At 56.1% G+C, this 16,540-nt stretch overlaps 1 protein-coding gene, 1 long non-coding RNA gene and 1 other non-coding gene across 14 annotated transcripts in view; 1 reads left to right on the top strand and 2 right to left on the bottom strand.

Annotated features, from left to right (window-relative positions):
• Positions 1-10,263: 10,263 nt before the first annotated feature.
• PUM1 (pumilio RNA binding family member 1) overlaps positions 10,264-16,540 on the bottom strand; it is a 122,259-nt gene continuing 115,982 nt past the window's right edge. For all 12 annotated transcript variants that reach the window (XM_046663370.1, XM_046663373.1, XM_046663376.1 and 9 more), the window contains 2 exons: positions 15,238-15,430; positions 10,264-12,091 (listed from right to left, as the gene is read on the bottom strand). In XM_046663370.1, coding sequence (XP_046519326.1) covers positions 11,960-12,091; positions 15,238-15,430 — 325 coding nt within the window. In that variant the 3' untranslated portion in view covers positions 10,264-11,959. The remainder of the gene's footprint in view (positions 12,092-15,237; positions 15,431-16,540) is intronic.
• On the bottom strand, positions 14,336-14,420 carry LOC124240535 (small nucleolar RNA SNORD103/SNORD85). The gene has a single exon (XR_006888923.1). It is a non-coding gene; the product is annotated as a small nucleolar RNA SNORD103/SNORD85 (small nucleolar RNA).
• The window catches only part of LOC124240364 (uncharacterized), a 2,582-nt gene continuing 1,478 nt past the window's right edge, over positions 15,437-16,540 (top strand). Inside the window, exon 1 of the long non-coding RNA XR_006888850.1 lies at positions 15,437-16,525. This is a non-coding gene — a long non-coding RNA (uncharacterized LOC124240364). The remainder of the gene's footprint in view (positions 16,526-16,540) is intronic.

Raw genomic sequence — 16,540 nt, 5'->3', positions numbered from 1 at the left:
GCCCGCCGCCGGGCGACCCGGGACAAGTGGCCTGCCTCGCGGAGCCTCCGTCTGGAGACAGGGATCCCGCCGCACGTGCCTCCTCGGGCAGTCGCCAGTCGCGGGGGAATCCGCGGAGGGGGGCGCGGGGGGACACGGGCTCTTTGAGGGTCTGAGCAGGTGGGTCCCATTCGTGTGATCCTTAGTAGCCCCCCCGCGAAGGGCCCTGTTCTCCTGGCGCTTCCGGGACTGTCACCCCGCCGCTCCCCAGCCAGGCTACGGAGGGGGCCACAGGTCACCCAAGTCCACAGGCCTTGATGTCTCCAGGACACGGAGGGGCTGTGTGACCTCAGACCAGGCGCAGACCTCTCTGGGCCTCCGTCTCCCCTCTGCACACCGGGGGTGTCGACTTCTGGGCCCTGTCACTGGGTCTGCCGAGGAAAAGCTGGGCAGACCTGGAGTGGTGCTGCATACCCACCAGCTGTGTGACGTCAGGCAAGGTGCCCAGCTCTCTGAGACCCAGACTCCTCACAGTAGGATGGAGCCCCCAGCATCCAGTGCAGGCAGGTGCAGAGGTGTGTCCCCAAGTGGCGGTGTCCTGCCCTGGCCGGCTTCACCTCGTGGTCATCGTGCCTTTGCCTCTATTGCCATGACTTGACTTGTTCCGAGTCTCCCGCCACCAGCGCCTGACCTCCAGGAGGGCCGGAGTTTGGGTCAAATTGTTCAGGGCTGTGTCCCCAGCGCTAGCACAGGGCTTGGCGCAGAGTGGGTGCTCGAGACAGACTTGTTGAATCAGTGAATGTGTCTCCCAGTCACCTGAGCTCAGCCCCCTCCCAGATGTTTTGAGGGGAGAAGGGGTGAATATTTGGGGCATGGCGCCAAGTGCTGGCTGATTCTGTCATTCCAGCCTCTCAGCGACCCCAGGAAGCAGGTTCTGTCAATATCTCCACTTCCTAGGTGGGAAACTGAGGCCCCGAGAGGGGAGGTTATTTGCGGATGACGGCAGGCTGGAAGTCTGTGCCCTCAGCCCCTGTGTCCCGCACCCAGCGCAGGGCCTGCCGTCAGCAAATGGGAACTGAAATGAGCTGAAGCTGGAACAAATCCCCAAGGGAAAGGGAACCGAAACCAGGACGAATGGCGCCAACAGGGGAGAGTGCTGGGGTGGGCCCCGAGGAACAGACTCTGGGGCACCAGCCATGGTTTGGGGGTGAGGGGGGCCCAGACTTGTCCTTCCGGGCCCTTGAGAAGAGGCCCAGAGGACAAACGTCAGCTCAGCATAAGATGGAGCTGAATTGGAAGGTGTTTCCTGAGAGGGAGTGAGGGCCCCGTCCCTAAAGGGTATGTAAAGCCAGGCCAGCTGCCCTTTGGCAGAGCTCCTGGAGAGGAAGGGACAGAAGCTTTCCAACTCTGATATTCAAAAATCTCTAGGAATTCTGAGGTCCCAGCCTCTGGAAATCCCATTCCCAAATCTTTAGGAATTCCAACCCTTGGGTACCATGGAGAGATGGGTGGAGGGGGCCGACGGGGCCTGGGAGATGGGGAGTTGGTTCTAGCTGAGGAAGCACAGCTTGGAGTTGGAGAGCTCCGGCTGTGGGTTGGGCAAATACCTGGGTTCAAATCTGGGTTCTGCCAGTTAGGAGCTGTGTGACATTGGATGAGTAACTTTACCTCTCTGAGTCTCAGTTTCCCAACTGTAATATGGAAATAATGACCACACAGGGTCATTCATTCGTTCATTCATTCAGTCATTCTCCAGATATAAATTGAGTACCCGTGTGTGCCAGGCCCAGTGCCAGGTGCCCGGTTGAGAAGACTAAATGGGCTCTTCCTTGCCACTGTACCGGGGGTTCAGTAAAGGTGGCTGGGGTGATGCTTGCAAGGTAAGGGACCCGTATGTAGGGACGGCTGCCTCCCAGAGGGGCTGCCGTAGACCCAGGGAACAGATGGTTGTTTGGAGCTCCCAAAGGCAGAGTTAGGGCCAACAGGGTTAGGGTGGGGGTTACAAGAAGCCAGATGTCAGCTCAGTGTGAGGAAGGACTTTTGAACTTTTGACCACAGATGGCAGTGGCTACTCTGATAGGTAGTGAGTACTCTGTCTTAGGAAGCATGCAAGGCTCAGAAAACTAGCTCTCAGCAAGGCCGTTAGGACAGTCTCTGTGCAGCAGGGGGACAGTGAGCAGGGCCCATCTTCAGCAGTTCCGGCCAGTTCTGAGCCTTCTGGAAGCAACAGCCCCTCTTCCCTGACATCTGAGGAGACGGGGGGCGCGGGCAGGATCTGTGGGCTGGGCAGGCTGGGAGCGCCACCTGCTGCTCCTGGAAGATACTGATCACAGCTGGAACGGAGCCTGGTCTGGGCCCCGCGGGTCACAGAGGCCTGCGCTCCCCAGCACCTCCCCTGCCCACCTGTGCCACATCCTGGCCTCTCAGGGTCTCCCCACACCTGCCGTCACACTCCCCTCGGAGCACAATCCCCATGGCCCACTTGGCCCCTCTGGGGAGCCTTCCTGACTCCCTCGGGCGGGGCTGACCCCACCCCTGCCCAGCCCCCTGGAAAAGCCCCATCCTTGCGCCCCCGCCCTGCTTTCGGTCTCCACTGTCTGTCCCCCAGAAGTGGGGCCCCTCAGTATCCCCAGGCGACAATAATGACACCCCAGCAGAGCTGACTCTGTGCTGGGCTCTGCTCTACGAAGCGCGCACTGACATTATCCCCATTTCACCAAGGACAAACCAAGGCACAAGAGGAGTGAGGAGCGTGCCCGAGGTCACACAGCTTTGTAAGTGAGACCTCAGATCCTGACACAGGCTCTTAAGAGTTCAGTGTCATGCGAGGTGCAGAGGTGTGTCGGGAAGCGGTTGATGAATGAATTAAAGAGTCAGAAAGGGCATACATACTGTCACATGGACATGACCAATCCGGGGACACAGATGAGCCTGGAGCCAACCCGGCCCAGAAGGCATGCCTCACCACCCCACCGACCGCCCTGCCCCATCAGGCCTTTCTCTGCCCTTGGCTGTTCTCCTGGTCCAATAAGTCAGCCAAGCGGCCAGCATCTCTGAGCTCCACGCTGGAGCCGCCCTATTCAGAGGTACAGCTCAGGACCCGTCACACAGTAGGGTCTAGTAATCACTCCCCGACTCCACCCGCCCTGAGAGTTTGGACTGACCAGACTGGCTCTTTAGAACACAACGTTGCCACGTAACAAGGACAGCCAGGGTCCACGGAGGGCTTACCTTTGCCAGGCACGATTCTGAGCACTTGCTGGAACCGCTCTCTTCTACTCTCCCCACAATCCCGTGACCTGGGGACAGCAAACCCGCTCACTCCCAGGGTTGTTGCTGTGAGGGCCAAATGCGCTGACACTGGGAAGCCCTCCAGGAGGAGCCTGGCGCACGAGGGGCACCACGTGTGTGTTTGCTCCTCATTCGTCCCCATTTCACAGTCGGGGGCCTGGGCTCTGAGAAGTGGGTGACTTGCCCGGGGTCACACAGCCAGGAAGTGGTTGAGCCAAGATGCAGCCCGGGCCAGGTGGGCCGTCCTCTGTGGACATCCGCAGGGGGCCCTTGGGATCCTAGCTGGACCTCCAGCTCAAGGCTGGCAGAGGGCTTGGAAAACAAGTCCTGTCTCCCCGACCCAGCCTCCACCCTGCCCCTCCTCACACACCTGCTCCCATCATGACCTCCAGTCTTGCTCAGGATTCGCGATGAAGGCCGGAGCCCAGCCTCGCTCGTGAGAAATCCGAGTGACTGCAGTCCTGGAGGTCAGGGACAGACTCAGGGACAGAGACAGGATTCTGGCCAGAGGGCTCCTGGTCGAGAGCCCACAGAGGGGACTTAGGGAGGTGCGGAGGGCGGGGCTGGCGGCGGGGGCGCTGGGCCTCCATCTGCGGGGAGCCCCTTGCCCATCCAAGGGGTGCAGCCATGTGAGGGTCTCAAAGGACCAAGGACTGTGCCGCGAGCTTATCGTGAGCCCCCCTGTGTGCTGGGCAGGTCCTTTGGAGAGGAAGCGCGGGTCATGCCCCTGGGCATGCAGCTGCCAGGCACCAGGCTGGGATTCGAAACCAGGCTTCTCCTCGTCTGTGAGCTGGGAGTTTGCCAAGTGCGCAGCCGCAGGGCTCCCCGGGGCCCTCAGGGCCAGCGTGAGTGAGGGGAGGGAGGATGTCCCATTTTGTCTGAGCTGCGGCCCCTCGGGCTGGCCTTGCAGGAGGGAGAGCGGAGGCCCCGGAGACCCCAAGCAGGGCCCCTGGGTGCAGAAACGCTGCAGGGGGAGGGGGACGAGGGGTGGGCACCACTGGAGGGGAGACGAGGGCTCTGGGATCTCCAGCTGGGTGGGCATGAAAACAGGGGTAGGTCCCGGCTCTTTGGGGCCTGAAGCTGACACAATTTGAGGGGAATCACAAATACAAGATTAGCAACAAAGCCTGGGAAGGGGGTTGTGGAGGGGAAGGGCCCTGAAGCTTAAGTTTCATTAATTTTACAGTAAATTTGCCTCTGAGTGGAAGCCCACAGCCCAGCCACCTACCAACGACTGAGTCCGGCAAAGTCAGCCCAGGGACTGGACAGGGAGGGGTTAACACCACTCTGAGGGGTTGGGTGTCCTGGAGGGAACCTAGAAAGGCTTCCTGGTGGTGGTGACATCTCCACGGAGCCATGGCAGGCAGGCATTGGAGAGTGGGTGCTCTGACTTCAGTGGTCACCCTGAGGCTGCGCCCCGCCCAGGAAGAGGGTCTCTGAGGTCTCAAGCTCCAGCAGAGGCTTGGATGAGGCCAAGAACATTCTGGGGGCTTGTTCACTATGACCTAGAATGGACAGAGCATGCGAGGCCTTGTGCTGCTCTCCCCACTGCTCCCACTTCATCTGCCCATTTCCCAAGGGAGGCCCAAGAAGGGGAAGAGACTGGCCCGAGGTCGCACAGTCAGTCTAGAAGCAGACTGGAAACTAGGAGCCAGGCTGCGTCCTCGCCGCCCTGGGGGCTCTTTCCTGCCCACCCCCTTCTCCCAGACCCATTGCCCTATTGTTTGCAGAAGCTCTAGGGGGAGGGCCTGCCCCACAACCAAGACCTCACTCGAGTCCAAGACCCAACCGTGCGGCCCACTCTGGCCAGTCCAAGGTCACGGGCTAAGAAATGGCCGTGGCGGGGAATTGGGGGGCGTCCCGGCCCAGGAGCGGAGTTTGCACACGTGCCTCTTCCCTGTGGCAGCAGGAGGGAAGGGGGACAGGGAGGGGCCGCAGGGATGTGAAGGAGGAGAGGGCAGGGGGAGGATGGAGAGAGGAGGACGCGGAGGGCGCTGCCGGTCCAGGAGCCCCTCCACCGATACAGCCCCGTGCCTGGGAACAAATTGCACGTTTGGAGTCATTTTCCCGGAAGAAAAAAAAGCCTCTCTAAAAATATTCTTTCTTTCTCACCTCATCCTGGGACTGGAGCAGCCCAGCTGGGTGACAACCACGGAAGGGAGCGGAGCACAGGAGAGTGACCTGGAGGTGGGGGTGAGCAAAAGGACTGAGGGGGTGGGGAGGTCCCTTTGCCCCGAGACCTCAGAATCTGAGCAGCATGGCTGTCACTTAGATATTTCACGTGTCCCGCAGCACAGTGACCAGCAGTCTACCCCCACCCTCTAGTTCCGAGGCCCAGCGATGGTCAGGCCACACAGACCCAGGCTCCTCGGGACCTGGCACCCCACTGCAGGAGGTGGCCTTGAGCAAGTAACTGCATTCACGTGGGGCGGGCGCCTGCTCTGTCCCTCCCTGTCCGTGTGGCCCTGAGCAGGTACCTTCCCTCACCCTGGCCTCAGCCTCCTCGTCTGTAAGTGGAGCAGATCTGGGAGGCCCAGCTTCCCTCCCTGCACTGGGCAGGCAGCCCTGGGACGGGGCAGGAGCCAGCAGAGAGTCTGGCCGCCTGGGTCTGCCACTCCCTGGTCGGGGACCTGGGGCCACTTTCCTCCCATGGAAGTTAGAGTGAGTGGCCGCTCCCCCTCCCGGGGTCAAGGGTGGTGAACAACCGGGGCGCACCCAGCTCAGAGCGGGACCCACGGTCACAAGGCAAGTGGCCACCACAGTCGTTCCCTGCTCTGTAGGCTCCAGGCCTGAGGTGAGCGGCCAGGGGACCCTCCGCTGGGACTGACAGTCAGAGGCTGAGCCACCTCTGGAACAGGACAGCTGCGGCCTCCTGGGCGTCCCTGGTCCAGCCCCACCCAGCCCCACATCTCCACCTGGGCTCTGAGGAGCACCCAAAGTCTTCTGGAGCCCTGGGGGGGCCGTGGCTTGGGGGCTGGGGGCGCAGGGGCAGAAACAGGCTCCCCCAGGCCAGCACCGGCTGGGGCCACACGCGCCCCCAGGAGAAATGAGAAACAGGCCCCCCGCTTTCCCGGGGCCGTCCTGGGCTACCCCAGTTCTGTGCTGCGCGTTAGTTATCTGTTGAACATAACGGGTTACCCCCAAACACAGCGGCTTCAAACAACAGTAAACTCGGTGACGTCCGCTGGTTTCTGTGGGAGGAGCCGGGAGAGCCGACCTGCTGGTTCTCAGGAGGTGGCGGTCAGACGTGAGCCAGGGTGCAGCCACCAACGGCTTGATGGCGCCTGGGGACTCTGCTTGCAACCTGCCGAGGAGGACGAGCAAGTTAATTCTGGCCAACGGCAGGAGACCTCATTCCTCGCCGTGGGGACCTGGTCCTAGCGGGTCCCAGAGGGTCATCAAGGATCCTCGCAGGGCCAGCCGGAGGCCCAGCCTCGGAAGCCCCACCTCCACGCTTTTCACAATATCCTATTGTCTCCACGGGTTAGCCCTGTTCCCTGGGGGAGGGGACGACCCAAGGGAGAGAACACCAGGAAGGAGGCCGCTGGGAGGCCGGCTCCACATGCGGGAATAATTCAGCGCAGCCGCTTTCCTGCTTGAGAGTCCCCATCTGGAGGGTAAATTAGTCCCACCCCAGTGAAAATTCCAAGGGCCCCAACGTAGCAGGGAAAAGCCGGAGGCAATAGTAATAACGGTAAGCGCAACTCCTCCTTATGGCTTGCTGTGTGCCCAGCCCTGTGCCAAGTGCTTCCAGGGCACCCTGAGAAGTCGGACTACTACTGCCCCCGTTTTCCAGATGAGGAAAGGCAGGAATGAGATGGCCAATGACTTACGAAGGTCACTTGGGGCGGGAGGAGCTGGGATTTGAAGTCAGCAGGATTGGTCATAAAAGACCTGGAGGTTTTAGTTGTCTGAAAGCTTGGTGCATAAGCCCAGGATGTGGCCCCAGAAAGAGGCACCAGGGCCTCAGGCCCCACTGATAGGCATAGGGCTGTCCCCTTGGCCCCGACCATCTGACCTCATACCAGCCCTGACGGGGCGGCAGGGCTGGGCTATCACTCCAGGTGACAGTCAGAGAAACCGAGGCCCAGAGAAGTCAGTGATTTGCCAGAGGTAACACAGCAAGTCGAAGGCAAAGCTGGGGACCTGTGAGCCAGATCAGTGACCATACCCAGCCATCCCAAGCCAGAGTAAGGGACCAGCCTTACGCCCAGGAGAAGCTTGGGAGGGAGGGAAGAGGGGGGAAGCTTAGTCTTAGGGTAGATGCCAGCCCTCTGGTCTCTGAGTGGGACTCCACTCCCGAGTCCCTAAGGCAGGGGGAAGCCATCCCAGCCTCGAACTTAGAGCCTTGAGCCCGTGGGTCTCTAACGCTTTCTTGTGGCAGCAGCGCCCTCGTGTGGCTACAGCTGGTAACTACACGAAGTCGCAGGTTTCCGCTCCAGGGCCTCCCCCTTGTCCTGAAACCCAACTCAGAGCCTCGGAAAGAGAGCAGCCAGCCGTTCCCGGGGCTGACGGAAGGCGGCAGGAGCAGGACGGCAAGGACAGGGCACCGGACTTGGAGTCGGGAAACCAGATAAAATCCTGACTTGGTTTTGACTCAATGTGTGGCTTGGGTCTCAAATCCTACCCCACCTTCCTCCCTAAGACCTGCGTGAGGATCAAACGCATCACAAATATGCACGGGCTCTGTAAACTGGAAGCACCGTGACCAGGTGAAGGATCGTGATGGAAACTGCGTGAGGAATCCGCACTGGAGGGACTCTGGAAGGGAGGCCAAGAATGCAGGTGTCTAGTTGGTGGCAGCCCGGGACGTGACATCCTTGGGCAGCCTTGTAGCAGTGGGCAGTGGTGGCCAGGCAAATGAGGAGGTGGCCGCTGAGCGCAGGACTGAAACTCAGTCCTGCAGAGGTCGGGGTCCGCCCCAGACCACCCCAAGAGGAAAGCCTCAGGCCCGGAGCTGGTCTGACCCAGACTCGCATCAGAACGCAGACCCCGTTTCTGTGCCTCGGGGAGGGGGTAACAGTCCTCGCAGGGCTGGTGTGGAGCGAGCTGGTGACCGGCTCTCAGGCGCCCGCACACGGTGGGCCACAACAAACGACTTTATGTAAACGTCTTACGTGATGGACAAGGACTGTTTTGTTCACCAAAACCTGTGACAGCTGTTGGATGAGTGATCTTACAGGAAAAAATGAGACCATCCGTCTCTTATCCAGCGTGCCAGGCCGTGCCGGACTACGTCATCTCACTCACTCCTTCACAACCAACCTCTGCCTTGGGTCCTCTTATCTCCCGCATTTCACAGAGGAGGAAATGGCCTCAGAGATGACCCGGGTCACAGAAGGGACGAAACTCTGGATTCGTGTGACTGAAAAGCGTCCCCAGGCCTCAAAGACACAGGCTCGAAATGAGAGGTAAGCACAGTTCTAACCTGGATCTTTGCTGTGTTACCACTAAAAACGCAAACACAAGACATTTCACTCAACGCTAAGAGGGAGGGAGAGAAAAGACCCCAAAGTATGAGCCTAAATATAAATAGTCCAGGTGGAAAAGAAGGAAATGAACACGTGAGGGCCCAGCCTGCGCCAGGCAGACGGGTGTCGTCAGCTATTCCGTCTTCCTCCCAGGCCCACAGAAGAGGACAGTGGGCTCAACCAGGCTCGACTCCTTCCCCAGCTCACAGACAGCAGGCAAACGAAGAGAGGGACACAAGCTCCTCCCTTGCCCGCGGCCTCCGCGAGGTCTAGTGAAACCACAGCCGTCCAAGAGCTGTACCTCTCCATATGAGCGAGCTGTGGGGACCACTTCACAGATCCGGGTTATCACCTTCAATCCACTCCCAGTGAGAACTTTGGTTAAAGATGAGGTGATGGGACCCTCAAGTGCACACAGCGAGGGTGGGACCCACATTTGGAGGCCGGTCTGTCCGACTCGAGAGCCATGATGTTCGGTCGCACACGCAGCAACTGCTCACAGCACACCCTCCCTGGCAGGCCTGGGTGACGCTGCAGTGGGGGATCGCTGAGCAGGGACTGACAACAGCCACGGAAGCAAAATCGGGCTGGACTGCAGCCCTGCATGACCTCGGCTTCCTTTCCCTCCCTTTATTCCCGGGCCCACAGGGCCTGCAGTAACCGTCCTTTAGCCCTGGGAGGGGACCACACAAAGCGTCTGCGGCAGCCACCGAGGCTCCACCTCCAGACAGGAACCTGTGGGGCTCACCCTGGCTCCCCGGCTGGGCCCATCCTGCAGTCGCCAACACTGAGCTGAGTTTCAGTGGCGGTTTTTGCCGAAGCCGCTTCTGGAGCAGAGGTGGTGAAGAAGAGAAGGTGGGCATGCTCAGGCACAGGTGACAGAGCCAGACCCCTTGTACTAAAAGCTGGAGGAGGTCCCCAATCTGAGGATAAGATGAGCAAACTGGGAAACAGGGCCAGCCTGGGCCAGCCTCCGGCTGTGGGCACGGGTGGGTGGGGCGAAGACAGGAGCAGCCCAATCAGAGGAAAGGGAAGGGGGCCCCGACAGAGCGGGCAGCAATCCAGATGCCTCAGAGAACGAGGCGCCCCAACACTCAGCTGGGAGACGTTTGTAACTGACTGGGTTCTAATCTGGACCTCGGGCCCACAAACGCCGCAGGGCCAGAGCGCCAACGAAGAGCAGAGACGAGAACAGGCCCTCTGCGGATGTGCCCCGCCACGAGGGCGCAGACTCGGGGCCAGGGCAGCGAAGATACTGAGCCTTCAATAGAAGCTGGAAATGTGGATTAATGTGGAATGTCTTGGATTTGAAAGCACTGGGCATGCTAAACCCAACATCTTAGGGTCAAATTGGGCTCAAGAGCCATCAGTTTGACACCCCAGCCCTATTCCAATTCTGTCCCCTCGCCCACCCTCCTCACAAACAGAAACAAAGCAAGCAGAAAGAAAGAGGCACAAACAAGGAAAGGGCTGTCCTGGGGCACTATAATAGGGGGTAAAAAAGCTAAAATAAAGCGCAAACTCAGATTCCAAAGTTCTGTATTTTTCAAAATAAAGATCACACATTGTTTAGAGACAATCTACACAAGAGTTACAAAAAATAGTTGCCCAGGCATAAGCATACACAGGTTTGTTAATTATACACATATGGTTACAAGTGTGCTTGCAAAAAAGTTCATTGGAAATATACACAAGGCTCTGGAAATGTACACCGTGTAGTGTTACAATTCTATATTCAAACAAGGAAAATTGACAGTATGTTACATTCACTTACAAGTAGACAAAATGCAAAATACAGTTCATCTTCTGTACAAAAAGGAGGGCAATTCACACTTTACAAGGGGACAGGGCTCGGACTGTAAGGGAAGCTGGGGCGGGGCTGGACTTTGCACGTCCTTTTGACTGTCACAAAATAAGCAAAACGTTACTTTTTAGGGTAAAAGAAACACTACTGTGAACTGAATCATCTTGAATAACATTTAGAAAGGATTTCGCTACTGTCTGACTAGATGACAAATAAAACCAAGCTATTTTTTCTTTTTAAACATTAACTAGGCTGTATAAAGAACATTTATTCCTTCAAAAGAAAAAAAAATTTACTTCTGGTTGAAATTACAATTTACAATATACAACACTATAGGCTACGACCATAAAAGGTGTGAATATACACTGAATGCACAGGGCTGGCTAATTCTCTTTTCTTACCAAAAAACGTGTTTATGTTGATTCAAACTTCTCCACATTTACATTACAGGTATACAAATGTACAATTGTACAATCAAAAGTATGTTCGACTACTAGGGTACATTATAGATACAGATTAGACATCAAAACAAGAAATACTACAAATTTGTATATATGCAAAGCCTACACCAAGTGTACACTATATATTTATAGAAGCGAGACCAAAAGCAGAGTTGGATTTTTTTTTTTCTCATGCTAAATAATCAGATTTTGCCTTTCAATGTGAACAGAAAAAATCCAGTAGGCAGTAAACAATTCCACCTGCCCGGCCTTCAGAGACGCCCGGGTGCTTGCGTCCCCTCCTCACGACGCAGGCCGCACCATGCCCTCAGCGTCAGTCTCCAAAAAGGCAAGCTGACAAGCGCCATAAACTTCAGGTCATCAACTGAAGCTCTAGCAACTCTGAAACAATTTTCATTATATATATATTTATATATATATTTTTTATAAACAGCGTTAAATGCCAGTTTGGGGTCATTTAACTGAAATTCAAACTTCTCAGGTTTTTTTATTTGTTTTTGTTTTTTACTAAAATGAGGAGGTGGGAAAGAGCTATTTGCAAAACTTGCCAGTGAGGCAAATGAGTTAAAAACCTTTTTTCTTTTTTTTTTTAAACTTTTTTTAACCAACCACCCTGAAAGTTTCCGCACGTGGAATATAGATACAGCGTTGAACAAAATATGCGGCCTCCATGTACACTGGTTACCTATGTACAAGTCTCCTATACACCGGTAAAACTGCAGGGCAATCAGTCAATTAAAAAAAATAATTAGTACATGTTATGCGTAATAAAATTAAACAAATTTACAACGGCTTTTCCACTTGTGGATTTGATTCCTTTTTCGGAGGAGAGGATAACCCTGGAGCAACCATGACCCATTTCAGATTCTGCACTAGAACATCTCTGGTTGCTGGTTGGATCCACCAGTGGGCCAGTGAGGTCAGTGGGAATGAGGGGGCAGGGCAACACTGACTCAGATGATACCATTAGGGGGGCCGCAGATGGGCCCTAAGTCAACGCCATTCTTCATGTAGTACTTCTCCAACTTGGCCAGAATGTGCTTGCCATAGGTGTACTTGCGAAGAGTTGCGATGTGGGGCCGGATCTGGGGAGGAAGCACAGCTGTGTTACTCCGGCCTGAAAACAGACCTGGGCAGGCTCCCGGTGTGCTCCCAGACGCCACCTCCAGCGCACCAGCACGCACATCCCACAGCGACCCTTCCTCTGGAGCTGCAGGACCCAGCAGACGAGCAGGGCAGTCCTGCCCGGAGTGCTGACGCAGGACGGGAGGGCTCCAGGGGCCGGACGGCTGCAGAGCACGTCCAGGACAGAATGTAGAGACAGTGCATCCTGACCGAAGATCGCACGGTTCCCACCACCACCTCACAGTGCCTTCCAGGGGCATGCGCTTAGCCTCTCTGGGCCCACAAGGCACCTCAGCTCCCTGAGGAGTGGAGGCTTCCTTTCCGGGCACCATGAATCCTGAGCTCACCCCTAGACCCTGTCCTCCAGTTCACAGAAGCTACTAATGACAAGAAAAACGACCAATGTGAGCCAGGCACTGCTCGTTTAAGCCTCATATGGAAGGCTGTGCCCACTTTACTGATGAGAAAATGAAGGCACAGGGGTTAAGTCAAATGGCTAATAAGGAATAGCACAGTACTTGAGCCCGACTGTCTGGCTCCTCCAGAAATTCCTGTTCTCCCCACCGCGCTCTCACGGCACTGCCTACTGCGCCACCCCCACCCTCTCCCACCCAGGCTCGGCTCAGCTCCAGCAGCCTTCTCTTCCGCTCTCCCCTCCCTGGGTGGATCCACGTTGAGCAGTCCGGTGCATCCTCGACGAGGAGAGGCGTCTGCTCTCTGGAACCACCTTCCTGTTCCATGAGTTCATGGGGCTTTCTGCACGCCTCAGCTACAGCATGCAACACACTGCGTGTAACAATCATCTGCTTGTCTATCCATCATTCCACAGACAGTGAAGGAACACAGCTTATCAACCTGCTTCCCCATCCAGACTCACAGTGCACACTCAAACACACTGGACAACGGGCCGGGGCAGATGGACGCTCTCCAGACTGAAAGCTCCATGCGGGCAACAAGTTTCGTCTGTTTAGCTGTGTCCTCAAAGCAAGGAAGAGACAAGTAGTTCTAGACACCACTTCTGCACCCCACACAGGAAACAAACCCACATCAGCTATCACATTCTCATGGAAGAGCCTACGTGGTAAACTATTAATAGTCCTTGGCTCAAATTCTGAGCTGTGTGACCCAGACCTTGCCTAACTTCTCTAAACGCATCTGTAAAAAGGATGCGATTAGGCTACACCTCGGCTTGGGTTGCAGTGAGGACTATGGATGTGGCTGGTGTGTTTGACATGAGAATTCAGGAGCCCTTCTTCTAGAAACTGAGATTCAGTCATTCTCCTCTCCATCCCTGGGCCTGGCTCACATGAGTCCAGCCACTTCACATCTCTCCTCCTCCAGACAAAACTCTAACCACCCACACGCGTGCGTGTGCACTGTGGCTGAACTCCATTTATTCCTTGATTGAACGGGAGATGAAAGTAATCAACTTGCTCCACTCTCAATGTTTCCTCTGGCTAAAAAGGACGCTGCCTGGATGTGAAAGAGCTGAAAAACTCTTACTTTCTTAGATTCTTGGGACGACTCCTCCTCTCAACTCCCTCACTAAACCAACTGCTAAGCCCCATTCTGTCCACTTCTCTTCAACCGCAAAGCCACCAGCATCTCCGGGCCTCCTCTCCTGCTGCCCCCCTTCCTCCAAGTTACTCATCAGCCAGCACAACTGTCCGACAGGCAAACGCGACTGTGGCGCCACAGCCCTGTCCTCCTGGACGTGCTCCACTCCTTCAAACACACCGTCTTGTCCTGCTTCCGAGCCTTCACTCACCAGCTTCCCCCTGCCCAGAATGGCTCAGGGCTTTATTCAAACGTCACTCTCCTGGGAGCCTTCTCTGTACCCCCATATTAGAAGAGGCACCCTGCCACACTCTTACACAGCCCTCCCCACTGCTCACCCAGCATCACCGAACTGTCTGTGCACACACCATCACGTGCACCGACACAGCAGCCCATGTGAAAGGAGGGCCTGCCATGGAGTATGCACACTTATTAATAAGGATTTGTGAATGAATGAATGAAAGGCCATGCTTTCAACTTCTGCATATCTCCAACACTCCCTCTGCCAGCACTGGTGTCTCAACACGCACATCTGTGCGTCTCACAACCTAAGGACTCTGGACTCTCCCAGCCTTCAACTGCCATCACCGTCGCCCGTGCGGTGTTGTCTCGTGTCTTGTTTCAAACTGGAGGTGCCAGGTGCCTCGTCTGGCTCAGAACTTGAGTCCATAACACAGATTCTCATTACCGAACCTTGTTCTCAGTGAGGGCAAGTGGCTCATCATTGCCAGACCACGGCCATGCCTCCAGTGAGGAGAGCTGAGGGAGTTCAGAGTCCCCAGGCCGAGGGCTCAGGTCAGCAGCCCGAGGCTCGCAGCACTGCCTGGCACAAGCACGGCTGCAGCACACCCGCCCGCGGCTTGGTTTTGCTCCTGGGCCCTGCGGCCTGGGTGGGGCCGGCTGGACCTGCTCTGTGACTGTCCCTGAAGCCGTGGGCTTCTCCAGGTGCTGTGTCAGCTCCCACTCACAGCGCCTGGGGACAGTTCAGATTTCTGCCCCTCTTCTCCTAACTCCTCTTCAGCCTGGACTTCTCCCGCAAACCTCCCTTCAAAGACTCGGGGCACGTGCTCCCCCTGCTCTCCCACACCATGCTCTGTGGGCAGGAATCAGTCTCCGTCGTCTCTGTGCTGGTGTCTGGCAGAGAGCGGGCCTCAGGTCAATGTGCCAGAGCAGGCCCTGCACTGGGCAGGCAGGCACTCAGTAAATGGCGGTGGAAGGAAGGGATGAGGAGGAGGAAGTGAAGGAAATTAAGGTGAGCAGGTGGATTCGCGGGACTGAGAAGCTGGTCTCCTAGGAGCAGGGGGTAGAAGCACGGCCTGAGGATGAGGGAGGGAAACCCCTCAAAAGACCAAGGGAGTTAGTGATCGAGGAGGGCTGGCAAACGTGGGGACAATGGACACTCTGGATGAAAGGGAAAAGCACAGCATGAGACACAGTCTAGTGACAAACTCTGCAAGCCGCAGCAAGCTGTTCCCCTCCTTCGCATTCACGTGAAGAACCCAAGGCCTTGCTCGCTCACTCCCTGAGTGACATCTACCAACACGCCTACCTTGTGCATGACGATCTTGCGCTGGGCGGGCTCCGCCACATCAATCATCTTCTGGACCACGTAGTTAGCATACTGGTCCTTCATCATGGTGTATAAGGCACTGTGGGGACCATCGTTCATGGTGCACACCTCATCGATAAGCACAGCGCGCTCTGTACGGGAGGCATGAGTGACACACTTCTCCACAACATTGCTGTAATGAGACAAACCCAGGGACAACTCTGAGAAGACGGAACCTGTTAGGATGAGCTTGCCTGGCCTCCGCCCTGAACACAGGACCAGTAGCAAAAGAGATCTGAACATTTCTGGAAGATTAATTCATCAAGCGTTCGGCTCTATGAAACTCTGCGCCTTTCCCATCTGTGGCTTCCCATGTGAACCAGGGTGAGACCAGGTCTTGGAGGGTACCACACCCAACCCTCTGACAGGTGAGGGTAACAAGCCCAGGTAAGTAAAGGGACTTAAACGCAAGGCTCACAAGACTGGTTACTAGCTGAACTGGTTAACGAGCATAATTTCAACACAAGCAAAATCGACGAATCCTTTCCTCACTCTGTGAGCTCGCTGAGGCCAAGCGCAAGCCTGCCTTATGTCTGTACCGCTGGTGCCGGGCACAGAGCGCGGCCTGGAGAGGCTCCAGGGGCTTACTGAGTGAAGAAACAGACGAGCAGGAAGCACACCACTCGATCAGCTACCTCATGCTGCCTCCTAAAGCGTCTAAAAGCAAGAACCTTACAGGTCTGTCCACACTGCTAAACGCTTCGCAAATAGATCATCTTGTGAAAGGAAAAAGGAATGTGGTTACATTAAATCAGTTTTTCTACAGGCCAGAGGGACTGTAGAGGCTGATGAAATTACACACCAAGCCATGCCCATGGCTGTTTCCATCCAGGGGGACTGACTGCTCATTAACGTTTGGTTTATAAGTCAATACTACTTTGAATCTGCGGCTCGGGCAGTAGGGGAAGTCGTGTGGGGTGGACGAGCAATGCATATGATCTGCATTTGTATTGCTGGAGCCGACACCTGGCAGAGAGAACCTGTGGTGAGCGGGCAGTGGCTGGCTGTGCAGAGTTCACAACTGCGGGAGGTGCTCTGGACCACAGAGCACTCAAGTAGAAAAGGAAAAGAGTTCAGACCTGGCTAACGCAGAAAGCTCTTTTCTGACAATCCTGAAGGATGGCCGTTTAGCCTGCTTGGGAATTCCCAATGACGTGGAAGCAAGTACTTCCTAGGGCACCCTACCATCCAGGTGAATGGCTCCTTACACACGCACCCTGCCATCCAGGTGGATGGCTCCTTA

The sequence above is a fragment of the Equus quagga genome, chromosome 5, assembly GCF_021613505.1.
Source record: "Equus quagga isolate Etosha38 chromosome 5, UCLA_HA_Equagga_1.0, whole genome shotgun sequence".
NCBI classification, from domain to species: Eukaryota; Metazoa; Chordata; class Mammalia; order Perissodactyla; family Equidae; genus Equus; species Equus quagga.
This window is presented reverse-complemented; position numbering and strand designations above follow the sequence as displayed.